The sequence below is a fragment of the Astatotilapia calliptera genome, chromosome 5 (assembly GCF_964374335.1).
Source record: "Astatotilapia calliptera chromosome 5, fAstCal68.1, whole genome shotgun sequence".
Taxonomy (NCBI): Eukaryota; Metazoa; Chordata; class Actinopteri; order Cichliformes; family Cichlidae; genus Astatotilapia; species Astatotilapia calliptera.
Window position 1 is genome coordinate 27,965,190 of NC_137426.1, and position 22,328 is coordinate 27,987,517.

The 22,328-nt window shown below is 41.3% G+C and overlaps 1 protein-coding gene across 1 annotated transcript in view; it reads right to left on the reverse strand.

The window, feature by feature from the left end:
• The window catches only part of prickle2b (prickle homolog 2b), an 87,891-nt gene extending 69,842 nt beyond the window's left edge, over positions 1 to 18,049 (reverse strand). The window contains exons 1-2 of the mRNA XM_026168628.2: positions 17,861 to 18,049; positions 17,333 to 17,415 (exon numbers count right to left, since the gene is read on the reverse strand). Coding sequence (XP_026024413.2) covers positions 17,333 to 17,415; positions 17,861 to 17,902 — 125 coding nt within the window. The 5' untranslated portion in view covers positions 17,903 to 18,049. The remainder of the gene's footprint in view (positions 1 to 17,332; positions 17,416 to 17,860) is intronic.
• Positions 18,050 to 22,328: the final 4,279 nt, after the last annotated feature.

Below are 22,328 nucleotides of genomic sequence, written 5' to 3' on the forward strand. Positions count from 1 at the left end.
GAGACAGAATGTGAAAAAAAAATCTATGAATTCACATGGTAGGATTTGTAAAGAATTTATTCGTAAATTAGGGTGGAAAATAAGTATTTGGTCACCTCAAACAAGGAAAATCTCTGGCTCTCACAGACCTGTAACGTCTTCTGTAAAAAGCTTTTCTGTCCCCCACTCGTTACCTGTATGAATGGCACCTGTTTGAACTCATCATCTGTATAAAAGACACCTGTCCACAGCCTCAAACAGTCAGACTCCAAACTCCGCCATGGCCAAGACCAAAGAGCTTTCGAAGGACACCAGGAAAAGTATTGTAGACCTGCACCAGACTGGGAAGAGTGAATCTACAATAGGCAAGCAGCTTGGTGTGAAAAAAATCAACTGTGGGAGCAATCATCAGAAAATGGAAGACATACAAGACCACTGATAATCTCCCTCGATCTGGGGCTCCACGCAAGATCTCATCCCGTGGGGTCAAAATGATCATGAGAACGGTGAGCAAAGATCCCAGAACCACACGGGGGGACCTGGTGAATGACCTGCAGAGAGCTGGGACCAAAGTAACAAAGGTCACCATCAGTAACACACTACAACGGCAGGGAATCAAATCCCGCAGTGCCAGACGTGTTCCGCTGCTGAAGCCAGTGCATGTCCAGGCCCGTCTGAAGTTTGCCAGAGAGCACATGGATGATACAGCAGAGGATTGGGAGAATGTCATGTGGTCAGATGAAACCAAAGTAGAACTTTTTGGTATAAACTCAACTCGTCGTGTTTGGAGGAAGAAGAATACTGAGTTGCATCCCAAGAACACCATACCTACTGTGAAGCATGGGGGTGGAAACATCATGCTATGGGGCTGTTTTTCTGCCAAGGGGACAGGACGACTGATCCGTGTTAAGGACAGAATGAATGGGGCCATGTATCGTGAGATTTTGAGCCAAAACCTCCTTCCATCAGTGAGAACTTTGAAGATGAAACGAGGCAGGGTCTTCCAACATGACAATGATCCAAAACACACCGCCCGGGCAACAAAGGAGTGGCTCCGTAAGAAGCATTTGAAAGTCCTGGAGTGGCCTAGCCAGTCTCCAGACCTCAACCCCATAGAAAATCTGTGGCGGGAGTTGAAAGTCCGTGTTGCTCGGCGACAGCCCCAAAACATCACTGCTCTCGAGAAGATCTGCATGGAGGAATGGGCCAAAATACCAGCTACTGTGTGTGCAAACCTGGTAAAGACCTATAGTAAACGTTTGACCTCTGTTATTGCCAACAAAGGTTATGTTACAAAGTATTGAGTTGTATTTTTGTTATTGACCAAATACTTATTTTCCACCCTGATTTACGAATAAATTCTTTACAAATCCTAGCATGTGAATTCATGGATTTTTTTTTCCCCATTCTGTCTCTCACAGTTGAAGTGTACCTCTGGTGCAAATTACTGACCTCTGTCATCATTTTAGGTGGGGGAACTTGCACAATCAGTGGCTGACTAAATACTTTTTTGCCCCACTGTAAATATAGTAGAGTTAAGATGATTCCCCATGTCACACGAGGCCAGGGGCCGTAACACTGTTAAACTGTTACTATTCAATTCAGTTTTATTTATATAGTGTCAAATCACAACAGTAGTTGCCTTAAGGTACTTTATATGGTAAGGTAAAGACCCTACAATAACACAGAAAAAAACCTAAACAATCAGACGATCTCCGTTGAGCAAGCACTTGATGACAGTGGGGAGGAAAAACTACTTTTTAACATTAAGAAACCTCTGGCAGAACCAGGCTCAGAGATGGGCACCCAACTGCCGTCCCCAAATTTTTGTGGACTAACGGCAAAATACTTCTTTTTTTTTTTAATTTCAAAATACTTCCTTTTAGTTTTGCAGATGCCTGATGTGCCTCTCCTTCCAAAAACTTAGAAAAAACCCAGATGTGGACAAAAACTTCCCACAGTAAGAACACAGTAAGAACACAGTCTCACACAGCGAAAGTGATAAATGAAGAAAGACGAGTTCCATTTAATCAGCACCACAAAGCGTTCTGGGAAATGAATTGAATTTGACATTTGTTGTTATAAATCTATCCATTTCTGGTATTATGCAACTATGAAGGGTGCTGACTAAAAGCTGAGCACTGTTAAAACAACCCAATGTGGCACAGATGTGGCTGCTAAAGAAAAAACACCATTTCACTGATTATGAAACTAACACTTCCAAGAAACGGCATAGTCAGAAGCCCCTGACAGCACAAGTGATGCTCGACACGACGTGTGCAGGCAATGATGTCTTTCTTGTTGTGCAACACTGACTGTAAACTCTTAAGGCCAAGTACGCTCATGCTCCAGAGGAACCGCCAAATCCACCAAGTGCTCTGTCGATGCTTCGCATCTGTCAGGCAGCTATCATTAAAGTGGCTTCCACTTTCACTGAGGCTTGTGAAACTCAGTATCAGCCAAAATTATGGCTGCAGTTTGATTTAAAGCTGGGAATCACCAGACAGTATTATTTCAACCCTGCTTCTTTTTAGTGACATGCATTTTGTGACACGCTGAGTTTTGCTGTAACATATATTGCGATTTATCCCCTTGTTGTTCTCATGGACCAAGAGTCATTCAGACTGATGGCAGGATGTTGCCAATTGGTCTGCATTTTATTTATTTATCTGCAAATGTTCCACAGTCTCTCTGAGAGTGATTGCAGTCCATCCAAGTCAACCTACCTGCAAGCAGTTGCAGCCTATCTTCTATCAGGCGAATGTGCAATGGCTTTCCAATCAAAGTGGTCACGAGTATTGCAACTTGGTCCTATGCTGTATCAATTTTTTCTCCCCACCGCTAGTTTGAATTGAAGTGACGGCCATTTTCACAAAAACTGCCCATCTGCTCTTACTTTAAAGGGAAACCTCCAATTCCAGTTTGTGTCACACCTTTTCCAGTTGTACTGCTGCTTAGTTAGTAGTTAGTATTTGCAGACAACCGTGAAAAACTACAGGCAGCCGTGGCAATCAGCTAGCAACCAAAGCAGTCAAGGGAAGGTTTATGGCCCAGAAACCACTGGGAACCACTGACAACTAGTTGGGAAATACACATTTCTCTTTAGCAATCACTGATCCTATCGCATCCAATACAACAGACAACTCTCAATGTGCACATGACATCATGTGAGAAACCTCAATAAATAAAGTGTTTCAGACACACTAAAAAAATAAAAATAAACTCGTCTTCACCTGTTATGACCTGCTGGAGCTCACAGGTGTCAGCTAACTAAAATCTGATTGTTGCACCAGGCAGGCAGTGAGGTAAGAGCAAACAAAATGTGTATGGCTCTGTGCGTGTGTGTCCAGTGTAGGTCTGTTATGTTTGCCTCATCCACACACCCTTCTGTTGTCCTACATCATTAATCAGGCTCAACAGGGGGGATTGTCTCTTTGCTAATAACATGCACCACTAGCTCCTAAGATAACTCAAATGAGTCTTCTTACACACACCCTCCCAAAACAGTTACAGCAGGAAAAGCTCCGTCACTCAGTTGAATTTGAAGATAATTAACCAATTAGTTGATTTTTGACTTACTCTGTTTACACATAAACAAAATGAGTTGGACTGATCTTCTTAAACATGCAAATTCTGTCAAAAAAGCAAATATCCACATTTATCTATATCTTTTTAATTTTTTAAGAAAAAAGGAGCCAATAACCTATGATAGTCATATTTAGTCGTTATTCTGATTGAATAATGAGATTGCTTATTACTGCGCCCGCAGTATGTGATGCATCTCTATTGATCTAATGTAATGCGTCCAATAATTAGTACAAATAACTGTCACGCACTCAGATATTAAACAGAAATGTAAGCAACTTGCGAGCAAACACAGTGGAATGCTAATGTGCCAAAAGTTCACAAACAAGACACAAAGAACTGCACACTCACATCAACCAGTCTTCTTGTGCTTGAGATTCATTATTCAGGGACTTCTCGAGCACAGCTTGTCTGAGTTAGAGCATCTGGAACTCAAACAGGCCAGACGTGGAGCTGAAACTGAGCGAACAGTCCTCTCCAGCCTGTCTAAAGTACCTTTAACTCCATCTTCATGCAACCACAAATAGCAAGACGTACCTGCTTACCTAAAGGAAGAGAGAGGCACAAATAGAAAGGCAATCTGACACTCTGGCACCCTAACAGGGTACCCAGTCTGTTGCAGGGCTAACACATATACACAGACAACCAGTCGCACTCATATTCACTCCCAAATTCACACCTATAGGCAATTTAGAGTTTCCAATTAACCTAACCCCACTAACTGCATGTCTTTGAACTGTGGAAGGAAGCCAGAATACCCGGGGAGAACCCACGCAAACACAGGAAGAACATAGAAAGACCCTGGCCTGATGGTGGAATTGAACTCAGGATCTTGCTGTGAGGCAAGAGTGCTAACCACTCTGCCACTGCGCTGCCCTCACTTTATACTTTTTACTTTATATAGGGCTTCCTGACCAATGTCTATGCACATTAAGCATTTTACCCGACATCCACAGCTAACCTGACATGCTTGTCTTTGCTCTGTTGGAGGAAGACAGGGCATCCGGAGGAGACCCATGTAGACACAGGTGGAACATACAACATAACAGTAATTAATAGATAACCCCCCCTACACACACACAGGCAGACACACACGCCTAATTAAATGGCCTTTGGCTTTATTCTCACGCGACACACCGACTTTGTGGTTTTTTTTGGGGTGGTTTTTGTAAAGACACCAATTTGGTCCTCTGTTGCTTTCCATTCCAGCTTGAACTGTAGTCAGTATGGAACATGAGATTTCAGCTGAACACCATCTGGCATAAACGGAGACACGCTTCCTGGCTCAGGTGTCAAGCTATTAAATATTACAAGCTTAAAGTCTGTATAGTCCATTCTTCGTATGGCTGGGAGCACGAGCAGGCACGTGTGGCGGTGCTAACGAGAAAAAAAAAACAAAACAAAACACAGGTGCACGGAGTTCTGCGTGGGCTACACAATCTAAGACATCCCTCGAGTTAAAGTGTCTGGCATTTAGCACCTGCTCTCTCACACACACAGTACCACCCCACTTAGATGTGTCTTTCTAAACATACACACACCTGCGCACACTGTCTGCATTCGACCTGTTATGGGAATCAAATATCAATTAAGGGAATACAGGGGAAGAAAGAAGCTTCCTATTACCCCCTCCGATAAACACCAAACATTCACACACACACACACACATTAAAAACGAAACATTTTAAACAATTTTTAAAATGACCAAAAACAGGTGAAAAGGGGTGACAAACCAGACCTGGAAACAACTGTGGCGTCATTACACAAACTTGTCACAGATGCAGATCAAACACAGGCTCATAAAAGGCTGGAAATGGTCTTAGAATACATTAAAAGATAAACAAACAAATAAAGTCAAGAGTCTCATAAGCCAACCAGATGGAAGATAAAATGTGGCATTTAAAAAAATATATATATATATATATACACACACAGGCTAAAGCAGTGTGAGCTTTGTGTTCCCACATGACAGGAGACAGGACTTTCCATACACTGCGGGTTATCCAATCTGTCTCCCTCCTGTTTCACCACCAGCGCTCCAGGCAAACAATTTACATTTTACTCTCAATGTGCTTGCACGCCGTTCATTATATCGCCATTAGCTTCTGCTCAGCGAGGACATTAAAGCCGCTGTAATGAGGAAGAAGAAGTTGGGCTTAAACAGATAAATAAATAAACACATAGATAAATAAAGAGGAGACGGGGAATGGTCTCGTCAGAATCAAACGAGAAACAAATTACACCCCAAGACCACTTATAAATATTGGAGTCTTTGATCCCCACACCAAATGAGCGATTCAGTCTGTGGGGGAAATGATGAGTGAGTGTGTGTGTGTGTGATGTGATGTGTGCCACAGGCAACATAATGTTAGAGGGGGGTTGAATTCAGGCGAAGTTAAGCTCATTGTTTAAGAATGCAGAGATATACAGCGCACATCACAGCCTTTCTGACAAAGCAAGGCCAGTCAGCTTTACCGGGCTAAACTGCTGACTCTCTGTAAACGTGTAACCTGATGATGCCATGCTGGAGAGAGATGTAAGAAGCGTTGATGCTGCTCACAGTGTATGTTAGCTTTCGCCTCCAGGTTCCCATTGAGTCAAGAAAATACAGTAGACTACCAGCACTAATATATTGCAGTAATACTTGGTAACTTTTGATGCTATAAATTCCTGACCAACTTTCAGTTGAATAAAATGTGCAACTAACTCATGTGCAGACAACCTGGACCCCTGCAGATGAGTCTGGATAGAAGTTCAAAAGAAAGTCTTTAGCTAAATGGATTACAGCCCAAACTGTTGCTTTCTTTTCCTTCCTGATATCCATTATTGTCATTAAGCACAGCTCATGTATTACTCCACAATGATTAACTCCAGTGCCAGCTTTAATCATAGCAATGGCATAGCTAAAATTATACACTTTGTGGTACAAAGTTACTAACAACTGAACCCAGACACACACACACACACACACACACACACACACACACACACACACACACACACACACACACACACACACACACACACACTCTCTTGGAACTTTGCCTTTGTAGCCATTATTCCAAGAATCACTTGACAGTTTGTAATATTCGAAATGTGTGACAATACTTTCAAATTTAAATAGACAACCAGAATGCTGAGCTTTTGGCATTAAAGGTCTGATCTAGACCCTGTAAATGCTGCAATAGTAAGACATGTTTAATGAAGGCAACTAGCTAGTGCATGGTTGAAACTGAGATATGGCCAGCTGTTATCAGTTTTAAGCTAATGACACGTTCTTAAAATCTTTAACAATGCATAATGGAGAAAATGAGTAATGCCCAACTTTACAGAGGGTTAATTTACCTCATGAGACTCTGCACAGCTAGAAAAGTGTCTCAATGGACTTTGGAAAGAAAAAAGAAAACATGTCTACAGTACATTACTGAAACAAGCAAGCTACTTTTACTACAGTGCCATCTGTGGCATGGATGCTGTACTGAGCCAATCTTCTAAGACACGCTAGCCTTTGGACAGACCATAACGGAAGTTCAACAGTAAAAATGAATCGGTAGTTGTGCATTTTATAACAAAGAGACATGTTTTCTATGCTTTAATTTATCTGAACACTTGCTCAAATAAATTTGGACCCACAGTCCCTCCATACCTGCAGGCCAAGGATCTTTGATGGAAATAAGACTACTTGTGGTCTGAGCCTTGTGGATGCTATCAGGCACCATCGTGCCTGTCTGTCTGCACGCTGGTTGGTCTGAGATGTGCCCTGTGGTGTGGGAAAACCCCAGCTTGGTGGATTAGATGAGAGAAAAGGGGATTTGCTGGTTAAAAGCTGACCTTTGACATGCATACAACGGCCTTTTGATTCAGCACATCAGCTCATTCTGTTTTCCGCCTCTGGACTTTGCAGTCACTCTGTCACATTCACTGTCAAGCCTTAACAGGATAACATGGGTTTATTATGTGACAGAAGGCAGTTGGGACTGTGCAGACTGTCTAAGTGTTACAGCACAATACTTTGCATACGCTGGACAGACACTAAAACCGCAACACTATTCATGGAGAGAGTCAAAGGTGAGTCTGCGGGCACTTCTGATCACATTTGCAGGTGCATATTTGGCTTTTATTTTTATAAAACCTATTTGGCCATGCATGTTTCCAGTGTTGGATATCCTAATCACAGTCAAAGCTAATTTGAACTCTTTCAACATCACATTCAAAAATTGTTGGAGTCTGTGTGCTGGTCACAACTACAAGAGTATCAGGTTGAGAAATAAATCGCAGAGGGACTTTACAAGGGAAGGCTACATTGCTGGTGAGTTACTTGGCTCTCTGGTTTCACAAGATTTTCAAATAATACAAATACCTCCACAACTCAAGCACTCTTGGGGCCACACCACTCCACAAAAGTCTGTTTTTTATTCTTTTGATGCATCTGTTCCACGTTTCATGGTGAGGGAGTTAACCAAATGTCACTGGCAAAAGTTTTTGATACTGATAACCTTAAATAACTTAGTTAAGGTAACCATTTAAAATGAGGGGCCAGTTTCATAGTGACTTTTCATCTTTGCAAACACGTTGTAGCTAAATTTGACATTTGATTAAAATAAAGAACAGAAAACTCTTCATGCTCTTCTTTGGGAGGTTTTTGAAACAGTATTCAGATCATGCAGCTTAACATTTCATTCAACTGTGACCAAGATCATACATAAAAAGAAACTTTTTTTTTTAAACCCACTCAAAAAGTCTGACGTCAAATGAGCAACACTAGCCTCTTCATTTCCAGGTTTTTTTTCCCCCTTCTCCCATGTCTGCTTACCGCCCATATTCACTGGTCCTCCTATTGTCTTACTGATAATACACAACTTATCTGGCTTGTTGTCAAGGCAGCAGCAAACTTAGAGCACATTCATCATTGCCTTGGCAACTGGTCAACCTGCACAAATAAACTCGGTCAGATGAGTGATAAAGATTGCTGGAGAAGAGAAAAAGAATGAGTCTAACCTTCAAATATGCAGAGCTCTTGGCGGTTAAGCTAGAGAAACAGAACCATTTTGCAAAATAAGGGTGATGATGGCCTCAATCAAATCACAAAGATAACTTTGTCAGGTGTCTCCATTACCAGTTCTCATTTCTATCCATCTTAATCCAAGTGATTCAATGTCTTTGTCTTTCGTTAGCGCCCACGCTGTTTTTTTGCAACACACAGCCTTATAGGAGAACGTAAAGCTACTTCACATCCACATGTCTGAACTGGCTAAAACATGTACCATGCAAGTGAAATGCACTTAAATTCAACCTGAGTAATTTGTCACATATCATCAGCCTATCCATTTACCTTTTCCAGATCATGTCTCTCCACTCTGTACCTAAACAGTAACACAAAGCATTTAAGAAAAAAGCACTTTGGTATACAGAAAAGTTCCTTGTTGATTGCAAAGTATAAAGAAAAGAGTCAGATGTGAGGGCGTCTGTCCGACAGCTTAAACTGAGCTGAACTTGGGTCATGCAAAAGGACAATGATCCTAATCACATCAGCATATGTTAAAGAGAAAGGCTGAAAAAGAAAATAATTAAAGTTTTGCAGTTGCCCAGTCAAACTCCAGATCTCAACCTGACTGAAATGCTGTGGTGACGCCTTAAGAGAGCTGTGCATAAACAAATTCCTGCAAAACTCAATGAACAAGATTGTAAAGAAAAGTGGGCCAAAGTTTCTCCACAACAATATGAGATTGATAAAGTCATACAGAATAAGATCACTTTGTGTTATCGCTGCTAAAGGTGCTTCTACGAGCTACTGAATTATAGGGTGTATGTAGTTTTTTCGCATACACCCTATAACTAACAACTAATTTTGGGCAACTGCAAAAACAAACAAGCCAAAAAAATTACAGCCACTCAAATACTGACTGTCTCTCTTATAACAGCAGCAGGGACACACAGTGACCCGGCAGCAGTGTGCTTGAACAAATCTAACATGGAAATTCCTCATCTTAAAGCATCTGCTGCAAACACAACAAAGCACCTTTGGAGTCCACGCCTTGACACCTCAGAGCTATTCTTGTACTATCTGATGGACCAGGTAGTACTAGAGTATCCTAGATGATCCAGATCCAAATATTTCAACTGAGGTTCTTATTAAAAAAAAAAAAAAAAAAGAGCACATACAAATAAATAAAACTAATAAGAATAATCAATAAATAACCATCAGATTCTTAAATATAGTTATTGACACCAGTTTTTGACTAAAACACCATAGGAATGAATACGGACCTGCCAGCTATAGCAGAATGTTTCCAAACACTTTGTCAATACCAAAATGCCCCCAAAATTTACAACCACAGCCACAAAAATAAAATGTTATCCATTTGCTGGTGTGTGTGAGTTCTAATGTTTCGGTGAGGCAGTGCTACTTCTGGCCTTTATCAGAGGTAGCTGGCCATGCCTCAGAGCTGTCTTCGACTTTTTTCTGCCCCCTCTCCATTCTGACTGCACTCAGATCAGTTGATAGATACCTGTACAGTTTGGCAATGAGAGCCAGCCTACTCTCTCATCCATGAAATATAGGCTTCACTTAAGAGCCTCTCTGCTATTAATACTCTCTCACACACACACACACACACACACACACACACACACACACACACACACACACACACACACACACACACACACACACACACACACACACACACACACACACACACACACACACACACACACACACACACACGGGCTTAAGAAAATGCCAGATACACAACAGACAAAGTCCATGAACCAGCAGAACAGTAGCAGAGCATTACAGCTCATCCAGCATGCCTATTAGATTCAGCATTGACTCACGCAAACCTGCAAGCAGAACGAAGACGACACCTCGCCCACTCTTCAGATGACGACAAATTACACACAGAGACAGACGTGGGAAGGGAAAAGAAACAAAGATGAAGAGTGAAAGGGGCTTTGGAGGAATAGAAGACAAAGGGTCAAAGCTGTGGCGATGTGTGCAATTCATCCAAAACGTTAGAATTTCCTTTTTCAGCTAACAAACTTGGTCAAAGTGACGCATCGACATGGTCCAAACTCAGTCCTTTTTGATAGAGAGGTTATCTGGTTCCTTTCTTGACTAATAGATGACACTCAATTCTCTTAGGTCCACATGCCACTTAAGCCAACCAATATTGAGGAGGCTGGCTGAATCAATAAACCAATCAAATAATTTAACAATGCAGAGTCATCAAGCTTCTGTTTTGCAATTAAGACAAACAAGGCTTTGTGTTCCACTGGGATTTGGGGGTCTGTAAAAAACAGGACAAGTAATTAAAGTAATGGGAACGTCAAAAGGAAACTGTCACCCTTTCCTAACATATGAGTTTTCCCCAATAAAATAATGATCCACACCACGCCAGTGTCTTCTAGTGCTGCAGGTGTGAAGCTTTGCTATTATGGAAAAATCTCTCATCTCTGATATTCCAGTTAACACATTAGTCAATGAGGATTTCAACTTGGATGAATCCATGTTGCGCTTGTACAATGCTGTCCTCTGTTGGCTGCAAAAAAACCCCAAAAAACCCAAAACCAAAGAACATTTTATCCCCTCCAAATCACCACAGCTGAGGAAGTATTCCAAAGACAAGAAATGCCTGTAGGATTGTGTGTTCAAATTGTGGTGTTAGCACAGCTCCTTAAGGCTTTTCCCTTCCACACCCAGCCTGAATGAGAACAGGTGGCTAGACGGTGAGAACTGAGGAGGGGGGGGAATAAAACAAGAGGAGAGAATCAAAGAAGGCTTTGAAGTGGAGCACTGTGTAAACCTCTGCAGCGGTCTGGCAGTCTTTAAACTGCAGAGATGAGGAGATGCATGAATGGAAGGATGCCAGGACTGAGAGAGGAGGCCACAAGATGAAGGGTTAATGAGCTGAGGTGACGCAGTGATAAGTGGCACTATGAGACAGAATGACTACAGGTGTATGAGCAGGAAACAAGCAATGGAAACTATTGACTGGGGTAAGTATAAGCTAATTACCCTTGCATTTTATTTTAGAGGCAGAACAAGGTGACATTATACTACTGTCAATCTTTCATTTTCCACCAGTCTCACCTTCCCTGTCAGTCTAACCACCCACCTATTCCTGAACTGAGAAATCAGTTTACTGATGAACTGATGGTCAAAGAATTTGTTTTTCGGCTTCAATGACTTATCAGTCCTTTAAAAGACAAATCAAGAAACTATTTGCAGTCTCTAGGAGCTTTTTATTTATTTCAGTTCTTAGTCATGTTTGCTGTATGGGTACAAGGCTGCAGGGAGGGTTAAGGCAGTCTGAATAGAGATATGCATAAAGTCAGTCCTGATGACTTTAGTGTCTCCCCCTTTTTCAGTTTAAGTTACACTAAATGAACATATATCAAAGGTTGCCACAGGATCAAATGCAAGTTTGTCATGGATTCCCCTTCCACTTATTCTGTAGGTATCCACACTAACTTGGATTAGTACAAAATATTGTACAGTCATAGCTGACAGACAGTTACACTTGTTGACCTGCTGGCTTTATTCTCAATGACAGTTCAAAGGCAGCTCAACACACAAAGCCTTTAAGGTATGGATCACCACCAGGGCGAACGCCAGGATGAATGAACATGACTAGAATGTAAATCAAGGGGAGTTGCCAATGTGTGTTAATGTTGGAAAAGTTAAAGCAAGAGAGAGCTGAAGGCTTATCAGGATGTTGGGCCAAAAGCCAAACTTGTATATGGCAATTATCATAATGAGTTAATGTCATACCTCAGGAATAGACGGGGAACTGTTAAGAATTTGGAAACCTTTTGAAAAGAATTAACAAGCTGACGGCATGAATTAAAAGACAATGGAGCCAATCAACCAGTAAACAAAGTGGTTAATACAGTTCAGTGTCTATTAGACATGTTTGCCCCCTGCTGGTCAGTTTATTTTCACCACATAAACAAGAAAACAATTTTAAAAAGTGCTTTTTAGATCATACTGATATGTGGTATATGAATATACTGGTCTTTACAGTTTTGCTTTTTAAGAATGTTGAAATTTAAAACCATTTTAAAATTGTTAATAAATTGTGTTATATGACATTTGTTACACCCCCCCCCCCACACACACACACACACACACAGAGTGATTATATAATATGTTATATTAAACTATTTGAAACTTGGCATGTGAATACTGTAAACTGCAGGCACACCGTTTTTTAATCATTGAATCTACTTTTACTTGTACGTAGTCTGTCAGTAAACGACTACAGCTCTAATGATAGAGAATTACAAAAGCCAATTATGCAAGCACAGAGTTTAGAAACCCAACTCAGGGGGTCCTGTTACACTTCCAGAACCCACCTGGTGGATGATATGACGCCGCCTGCTGACCTACACCCATCCTTCTCTTAGGGATCAAATTGATCTGTTGGTGAATGCACCACAAGCTGCATCTAAACTAGATGTGAGGCTCCGTCCTCACAGATTCTACAAATGAGTCCCAAACCAAAAGAAAAAAAAAAAAGAAGAAATCCAGTATAATGCCAGTCCATCACAGTGGATGAGATCAGTCGATACTATTGTGTCGGGAAAAAGAAGTAATAAACGTGTTCGTGTATTTTCTGCAACAATGTGCACAATCAGTATTAGAAAGCAGGGAATATGTTAGAATCGTGTGCTTGTTTCAAACAAACAGTCCTTTACCCATGCTTATCATTAAAATTCCCAAATGCAGAAGGGAAGGCATAGTACGGGAATTTTGCTCAAGCCTATAATCTCAGCCTGGCTGTTCAATTTTGATTCAAGGATATCATTGGAATTCAACAGGCAACCACCAGCCCTGCAGGAAATCAGCCGGCGACATGTGTAGGCCATCCTCATTTCCGTGACCAACATACGTAATCCCCATCTAGACCAGCCTGTTACAGTCAATTATGGGGTGATTTGGATAAAGAGGAATATGAGGAGAAATGGCAGGGGGAAAGGAGCGAGGGACAAAGCCAGCAGTTAATGAAAGCAGAGAAATAGGAAGGGTTGACTTTAGCCCGACACAGTCCGAAAACCTAAAGGTCAAACTATGATTGATATCACGGAGTCAAAGCTCCCTAGGCTTGCATTATCTGTAAACATCAGGCATAGAGCCAAAGTTCCTGCAGGTTTGTGATAATAAAACCCCTTCAAAATAAACCGCCAAAGGGCAGAAACAAAACATGCCATTCACACATTAAAAAGCCAAGTTTATTAGTAAAGTATTTTGCTTCCTGACCCATATGAATGCTATTAGGAGACGCTGCTGACGCATTCTGCATCCAAACAAGCCCTGAAAAGGAGAAAACACAGCAGGTCAGGGAATGTTTTCATCCCTGGAAACTATCAAGCAAAGATGCTTACCATCTACATGCCAATACACTGACACAGCTTTGGTGATAAATCTAAAGTTTCCATTATCTGGCACCGGCCACCGCTGGCTTCCTTCTCCCTTCCCCCTCACCTAAAACTGAGTCTTCTTCAGTGCTGCAACAGCCAGAACCCATTCAAATGGCCGGGCACCCTGACAGTTTTATTTGCCAGATCGTCTTGTTAACACAGTGAATTGAGGGGCCCAGCCTGTGTTATGCAGATCACACCAGGTTACCGAGGGGACAGACGTCAGCAAGCCATTCAGGGCCGGGTTAAAACTCAACCGTGATCCCTCTTATTCTCCTGCAAACATCATCTCTCCTCCTTCCTCTGTCCTTTTCTGCTTCTCTCTTTATCTGCTCAGAACTGCTTTTAGCCAGCTGAAGTTTCAGCCAAAGCGTCGCTGCACACAAGGGCAGGCTTTGTCCAGCGCCAGTCAGCTCTGGCAAAACCTGAACTAAACCTACTGCCTTAAATTAAGTTTTATGTTGTGCTGCTGGAGGAAATGAATAACTGCTAATGGCAAGATCTCATTGGATTTGCAGTCTGATTCATGCCTGGACTGACTCAAGGCTTCAAAAACAGGTTAAAAACAGGTTAAGCGACAGTAACTTTTCAGGTGTGAAAACACACTGGCGTCATGCAGAAGAGTCATGTGATCCGGCGGGTCAGACAGCACATTCACACTCAGGGTTAATGTTAATAAGGCTGGTAATGAGTCTCATTAGTACAAAGAAAATCAATCAAGCCAAAGGCAAGTATTAAATATTTAGCAGGAACATGTTGAGCGAAGAGAATCCGCTCCTATCACTAACCTACCCAGAGCAGCCAACTTGACTTACTCTGTTACACATGGACACTAACACACAAGCAGCCAGCAAACCGAAACTCTTTCATGTGTCCATTTTGTATCCACATCAGGACAGCAACTTCAAAGATCCCAAAAGACGTTTAGATGTCCTGGACCTTCCACTGAACCTTTAACATTAAGCAGACCGGAACCATTTGGTTTACTTTGGTCTGTCTATGTTTTTATTTTTGTGCACAGGTCTCTCCAGAAAAAGAGCTCTCAATCTCAGCAAGATAAATGAAGTATCAATAATTATTATTATGATCGCATTTGAGTAAAACAACAGCTATAGCATATTCTCAAAGGGATTGCCTCCTCACTTTAGCACAAATAGCTCATTTCTATAAAAATGTGGAAATGGAAGAGATTTAACCAGACCCCTTACTCCATTCAAAATTTTAACAGGACATTCAGCCATGATCCTTCCTATTCTACTCTTAATATTCTTATAAAAAACATATCCCAATATTTCAGACTGTATTTGGGAAAGATAATAATCAGAGGGGGCATTTACCCTCAGATTTAGAATGGTATTTTTTGCTACTTTATCAAATGGCAAATAACACAATATAAGAACAAGGGATAGACAATATAATACACAATGATAGACAATATAAGGGCAGGGATAGCTCAGTAGGTAGAGTGGTTGCCCCATGATCAGAAGGTCAGGGGTTCGACTCCACTGAATGGATACCCTGAGGTACCCCTGAGCAAGGTATCGTCCCTACACACTGCTCCCCGGGCGCTGCATTGGTGGCTGCCCACTGCTTCACTGGGTGAATGGGTTAAATGCAGAGGAGTAATTTCCCTACGGACTAACACATACACAATACATTTAGAGGATTAAATGGCAAAGAAAATGTCAATGCTGAAATTCTCTTTTCAATACATACATTTATCAGCGTTTTAAATTTATATTAAGAAATATGGCAGCAACACAAAGAGAGCAACTACCTGAAATCCCAATAACTCCCAAGACTAATCCTAAATTATCCCAGATAAGAAATCAAGCTCGTCATCAAATTTAAATTCAGCTTAAAGAAAAGACTAAGAGTACAACAGTGTTTTAAGTTGAGTCCATCAGCAAAGCATGAACCTTCAGCATACATGGATATATGAACCAAAATGTCACGGCAGATCATCCAGTAGGGTGGATATTACCACATAATCTATTACAAATGTGTGTTGTTTTTGTCAAACAGCTACTGTGACCAGAGCATACAGTAAGTGTACACACATGCACGCACACATTTCCCCCCTTCTCATTCCTATCTCTGACCCAAGGGTCACTTTAAGTCCACTGCATTGCAAAACATTACAACTACGCCTTAAAAAAAGGATAATAATTTTTTTTAAGCATGAAAACCCATTAAGTTTGGCCTGGTATGGAAGTAGGACATTCCTTAAGAAGTTACCCTGTCTTTTTCTCTGTTTAGCCTCAGACACAAAGACTTGCTGGAGCAATAAAACAGCCTTTTGCCTCAGCACACAGTCGTGTTCCTGCAGGCAGTCTGTGTCCACTGACTTTTTTATTCCAGCTTGGTGGGGGTAGAGGGTGGGGAGTGGGTTGACTTTTTATTGTGGGACTGCACAGACGAGCAATTAAAGGCTGCATTCCTGAGGCTGCCGTTGCCTCTGTATAGTTACCGGCAAAGGAGACTGGATGGTCTTTATGGCTCAGAAACTCCCAGCCTATTGTGGATTCCTATCAAACAGACAAAACACTTCATAAATCCACGCTCTCTGAATGAAATGTCTCCGACCCAGCTGACTTTTGTTTTACCAAAACACTGCAGTGAGTTATAACGTCTTTTTGATGCGTTCTACATCTGTGAGAAAAATGGTACTAAAATAGTTCTAACATGCTGCAGAACAAGGTCATACTTTATAGGCTGCACAGGTGTAAAAACACAAACCTCTCAGTGTTACTGAACTTATAGTTTGGAACTTCTCTTCTCCATGTAAGCCTTACTAGGGGGCGGGGTCAGGCAGCCTATTCTTTTCCAATGCTCACAGCATCTCCACAGTTGCACAAGCACAGTCACCGGCATTCACACTCTAACCCAATCCTCCCGTACTCCACAGCAGGATTACGTCTTCCAACAATATGCAGTTTGTTTCGCAGCATAAGCACATTTATACCCTCACAGTTGTGACAGCGTGACTGCAGAAGCAGCAGGCTTGAATCCTTCCTGCTGCATGAATGGTCTCTACTGTAAAACTATTATCCTGGAGCACACAGGGGCACAACAATTGTTTCCTCACAGTATGATGCATGGCTGACTCTATTCAACAGCCCAAGAGTTTGGAACAGTTCTTGAAGAAGAAATCACAGTGTTAAGAACGGCTGCTTTGCCAAACTGGGTGCAGGAGCACAGCAAATGACTCTCGCTTTAACCCTTTTCGATGAATGAATGAATTCAGTGACTTGTAAAGATGTAAAAAACAAAAGAAACATTGGACCTTCCCCCATCACTGGTGTGATATGGATCGCTCACCCATCTGGGTGAACAAGTGCTGTACCTCCATTTGTGCAGGGCAAAGCCAGGACACTGCTCTCCACAGGTGACACAGGGCTGTCCTCTCTGAGTCTCATCTGCAGGGTTCTACAGAAAGAAACACAGGTCACAATAGCAGGTCCCCTAAACTCCTCACTGCATGGGGCTTTAAATGACTGTCGTTAATTAGCTGGTAATTTAGACTATTTAACGCATTGAACGCATTGCATTTTTACAGTGTAACACTATTTTAAATGACGTCCCTAATATGACTTAAAAACACATGGGGGGGTATTTGTAATGGAAATATGTGTGTGCGCTTCAGAATTCGCTCAGAAAGCAACTGTGCGCAACAGAAAACATCATCATGCTGACTGTGCTGTTGTGTCACATCTTGAGTTACATATCTCGACAGCTCAGATTATACTGGATCTCCTTAGCAACAGGGCAGAGCAGATACAGAGAAGAAAACCACACAACAAACACGAGCATACCGCGTGCAGTGGGAGCTGAAGCAGCGCTATGGAAACCTAACTTTATCCTGCCAACTTACCGATCTGCTGGGATCTCTTCTCTTGGAGCTGCGACTGAACATGACCGCTTGAACCCAGAAGAGCAGATGTACAGTCGTGCGCTATAGAGACAAACTGAGCACAGAGAAAACTCGGGATTAAAAATAACAATAATAATTTTAAAAAATACCCCTCAAGATTTGTCTAAAAGTGCGCAAAGCGCTGGCGGCTGTCCTGCCCTATTAACCTCCTTCATTAATGAATGAAGCCTCGCTGTTCCGGGTAACAGCTCCACCCTGTTTATCCACAGCCAATGGAAATCTGGCAGTGTGGGGGGTTTTTTCTTCTTCTATTGGACAAAAAAAGAAATAAAGAAAGCAGGTTATTACAAAATTTTGTTAAAAGTGGTGATTAATTAATCAATTTGTTGTGTTTTACTTAAAAGCTAACAGCAAACTTGGGCTGAAAGTTGAGCAAGTTTTAAAAGTCACATATTTTTAAAAGAGAGAGAGAGATGTCCACTTATTACAGTGGATGGGTACAAATAACAGAATTATCACTGAGGAAATACATGTTCCTGTTTCTTGTTTTTCCTCTATTAGAATGAATTAATGATAGCACTTTGGTCCAAAATGGAAAAAGAAAAAAGCGAGTAAATAATGCAGTCTTTCTTTTACTTTACCACAAACCTGCACTGAGCTCTCCTCTGTGCCTTCCTCTCTTTGGTCTGACAGCGTTGACTCTCCAACAATCGCCCTCCATTTATCACCAGAGAAAAGGCTTTTTAACATCAGTGTAAGACTGATCTGACTCACAGGCAGCTTTTATGCTGCTCTGACAGCCAACTTAAAGTTCAGGGATGCAACAGTAATGTGTGATGGTTGCCGTGCACCGTTTTGGTCGTTTATATTAGACGTAATGGGGTTCCTTTTTCTTTCTTTTTTTTCTTTTTAAATGAAGTGGTAAGATTGCACAAATGTCACTGCTGACTAATACAGCTCCACGGTCAGTTTAGAGACTTGCAGTCGTACTGCTGCGGTGCACAGCTTAAGAAAAGGAGGCTGAATTTCGACATCTGTTTAGACTGTTTGAAAAAGCGTCTCTTGTCAGATTGGGTTTTGGCTGATAAGAACGAAGACAGACAACCCTGCAGGTGTTGTTTCCTTTAAAGAGGATGAAACAAGGAGCAGACAGACAAACTGGGAGATGTCTGCTTGTCTAAGGACAGAATCACAACCTTGAGATAATCAGATGTAGCAATGGATGAAGGCAAAAAGCATCAATAGTCAAACGATGGCAGTGTGAAAGAATAACAGAGAAACAGGAAAATGAATCCACATTTGCTCACAAAACAGACAATTACCTTTCAAGATTCAGGTTAGCTCACCTTTGCTCGGGGTCATCATTTGAATGACCTTTTAGCTACACGAAATTCTTCAGTGTTTTGTTGCCTGAGCACATGGGGAAGAAAATGTGTGATTCTTTGATTGTGATTCTTCATTGTTGCATACAGTAGAGTGCAAAGGCCTTTAGCCATCTTTCATTTCTTTATATTGCATCAGGAAAATGGGAAATGAGTGCAATGATTTATTGAAACATCTGCAAATATGCATTGAGTTTGTAGAATTCTGATTCTCTTGTAATTTCCTGAAGTATTCTTCAGGAATAGTTCTCCAGATGTCTTGAAGGATATTCAAAGCTCTTCTTTGCATGTTGGCTGCCTTTTGTTATATTCTCCATCAAGATGATCTCAAACTGCTTCAGTAATGTTTAGATCTGAGCTCTGGGGAGGCCACTCACCGACTGTTCCATTGTGCTTTCCTATCCAGGTATGTTTTTTCTGCATTGGCGGTGTTTGGGAACAATGGCATGCTGAACGCTGGCCATGCATGCAGACACTTTGCAGATGGCATTGCATGGTGGATCAAATATTGAAGCTACTTTTCTGTATTCATAAGTCCATCATTTTTGACAAGATTCCCAAACCATGAAAAAGCCTCCACCATGTTTTATAGATAGCTGTAGACACTCACTGTCCATCTCTCCTGACCTACTCCATATATATTGATGATGATTCAAACCAAAAATTTCAGATTTGGATTTATCACTCCATAAATCCTGTTACCAATGATTTTCTGTCCAGTTTTGTCTCCCTGCTTCCGTTCATTAAGCCATTTTTCCACTCAGACCATTTGTGAGTGGCTGCTAACAACAAAGATGCAATTTAAAAAATGCACACTTTGCCAAATTGTCTGTTATGACACAACATTGGTTCATACCTTGAGTTAGGTGCCTTTTTGTGCTTGAATGATTCCTAGGTCAGTGTTAAGTTGTTCAATGATTAAAAAAAACAAACTTATTTTGAAAATAAGCACTGAAAATGAGTGAAAAAGAAGGAGAACTATTAGTCATGACCACTATAAAATTTTCTGAAACATATTTACTGCATGCAACAAATACAATTTGTGAACATGCAGGAGCCTGCTCAGATAAATAACTTGGTGACAGAAGAGAAAAAGAGAAAGCATCTGTGGCAGTATAGTAATAGGAATACAAAGGAAGGGGAACAGGCAAGAAACTGCAAGGAACATATTCCAACTACAGTAACAATGCAGAACAGTAGATGTAAAATGGATTAGATTACAAAACAATGTAATCTGTAGAAGAACACCTAGGCAGTTTTGTTTTCTTCATTTTAATCATAATTTTTTTTTACTGTAGTATATTATTGCACAAGCTGGGATAGACTCCAGCGCCCCCCGCAACCCTGAAAAGGATAGGCGGGAGCAAATGGATGGATGGATATTATTGTACATAGTAGATCTATTCTATTTTTCTATTGAAAATGCTTTTTCAAGTGCTTTGATAATGTTTCAAAAAATGTGGCAAGGCAGTTGAGGAAAAAGTGTAACACATAACGCCAGTGTATCTGGGTATCCAAATTATTTGTGCGTGCATGCCGGGCCTCAGGCTTACTGCTAAGCCTCAGTTCAAAGTCAGCCCAGATTACCTTTAGGAATGATGATGATAATGATGGTGAGGGAAGCTGACCCTGGGGACTCATGACTTTAAAATTCCCCTCATTAACTCTCAGGTTAAGAGTCTAAACAAGCTTGGCAGAATCAAAAACAGCTTTCATGCTATTTCCAGGAGCAATGCAAGAACTAGGTGGCAGTCAAGAAAAGCTCCTTTTTTGGTTGCATGCTAAACAGGGTAAAGTGAGTTTTTTTTATACAGTGAACTGCTGCTGCCACACGCTCAGATCTTCTAATTAGGTCAATTTTTGCTTGCATTTTTTCACCATGTAGCCTGTGAACCTTTGACCTACAGAAGTCTGACAGAGCTGATTTTGAGTCATTGTTCGCAAGCTTTTGGAAATGCCGTTCAAAGGTTCTGAGAAAGTCTAATACAGCAGCTTAGATCACACATATAATCCTTGTGGGAAGGTCTGTGAGACAAGGGTGCAAAAAACAGTCATATAAAGGTATGGAGGCTACACAGACTGATCGCAGTATGAGTATGTAAATGTGTAAATGTTCGTTTATTCATTTCCCCAACAGTGGAAAAATCTGATATATACTGTGTCAGTTTGCGGACTTATTGTTGGAACACTTGTATCAAATATTGCCCGTTCTCTGTCTCCACCTATCCCTAACTATCTTGGTAACGCACTTGCAGACTAATCAAAAGGCATTTTAGAGGAAAGAGAAACCTCTAGCACCTCTGTGGTTTTCTTCAGTCAGTGATAAAAGTGCTCATTCTTCAAGGGAAACATACCTGATGAGTGCTGTGGATCACTGAACCTGGAGATAAGAAGAAAAATAACAAGAACTTGTATTCAGCCTGAGATAACACGCTGCTGGAGTCTGAGTAGATGTTAATAAGAAATGATATCAAATAAAGGCTGTAAAGATTAAAAGTGTATTAGTGTGTCATTGTAAAATCCAGTCATTTAATCAGATATGACATCTTGGATGAAAACCTGGAAACAGTGGCAGATCCAGTCTTCCAGCTAAACATATCTTGTTTTGTTTTTTTTAAATCTTTATGTTAAATGCATTTTTACCATACCTGAGAAATTCATCCTGGCTTCTAGGAGCGATGAAACTCGGAGCAGGATTTCATTTGTCTAAATCTGCCGAGGAGAGAAGGCTTCTCCGTAAGTGTTTTCTTTCCTTTTCTGGAATATCTGATGCAACGGAGACCTGCTGACATGCTGCAGTCATGATAGCAACGCTGTTAGACTTTTTTAAAAAGGGGAAACACAGAGTTCTCCAACTGACCCCAGGGCTGTTTGCACATCTACACCTGAATCACGTAGTTACGTTTAGACAAGCCTTGTGGAGCTGCTGAGAGCTCCTCTCTCCACCAAACTGACTTCTCTCTTTCCTTTTCACACTTTTCCCCATCTCCTGCTAAACAGCTGCTCTGAAGCAGCATTTCACTCAGCCTGCTGACAGACATTTGAAGAGTCAGCCTCAGAGTGACTGGCCAGCTCCTGTTGCTATG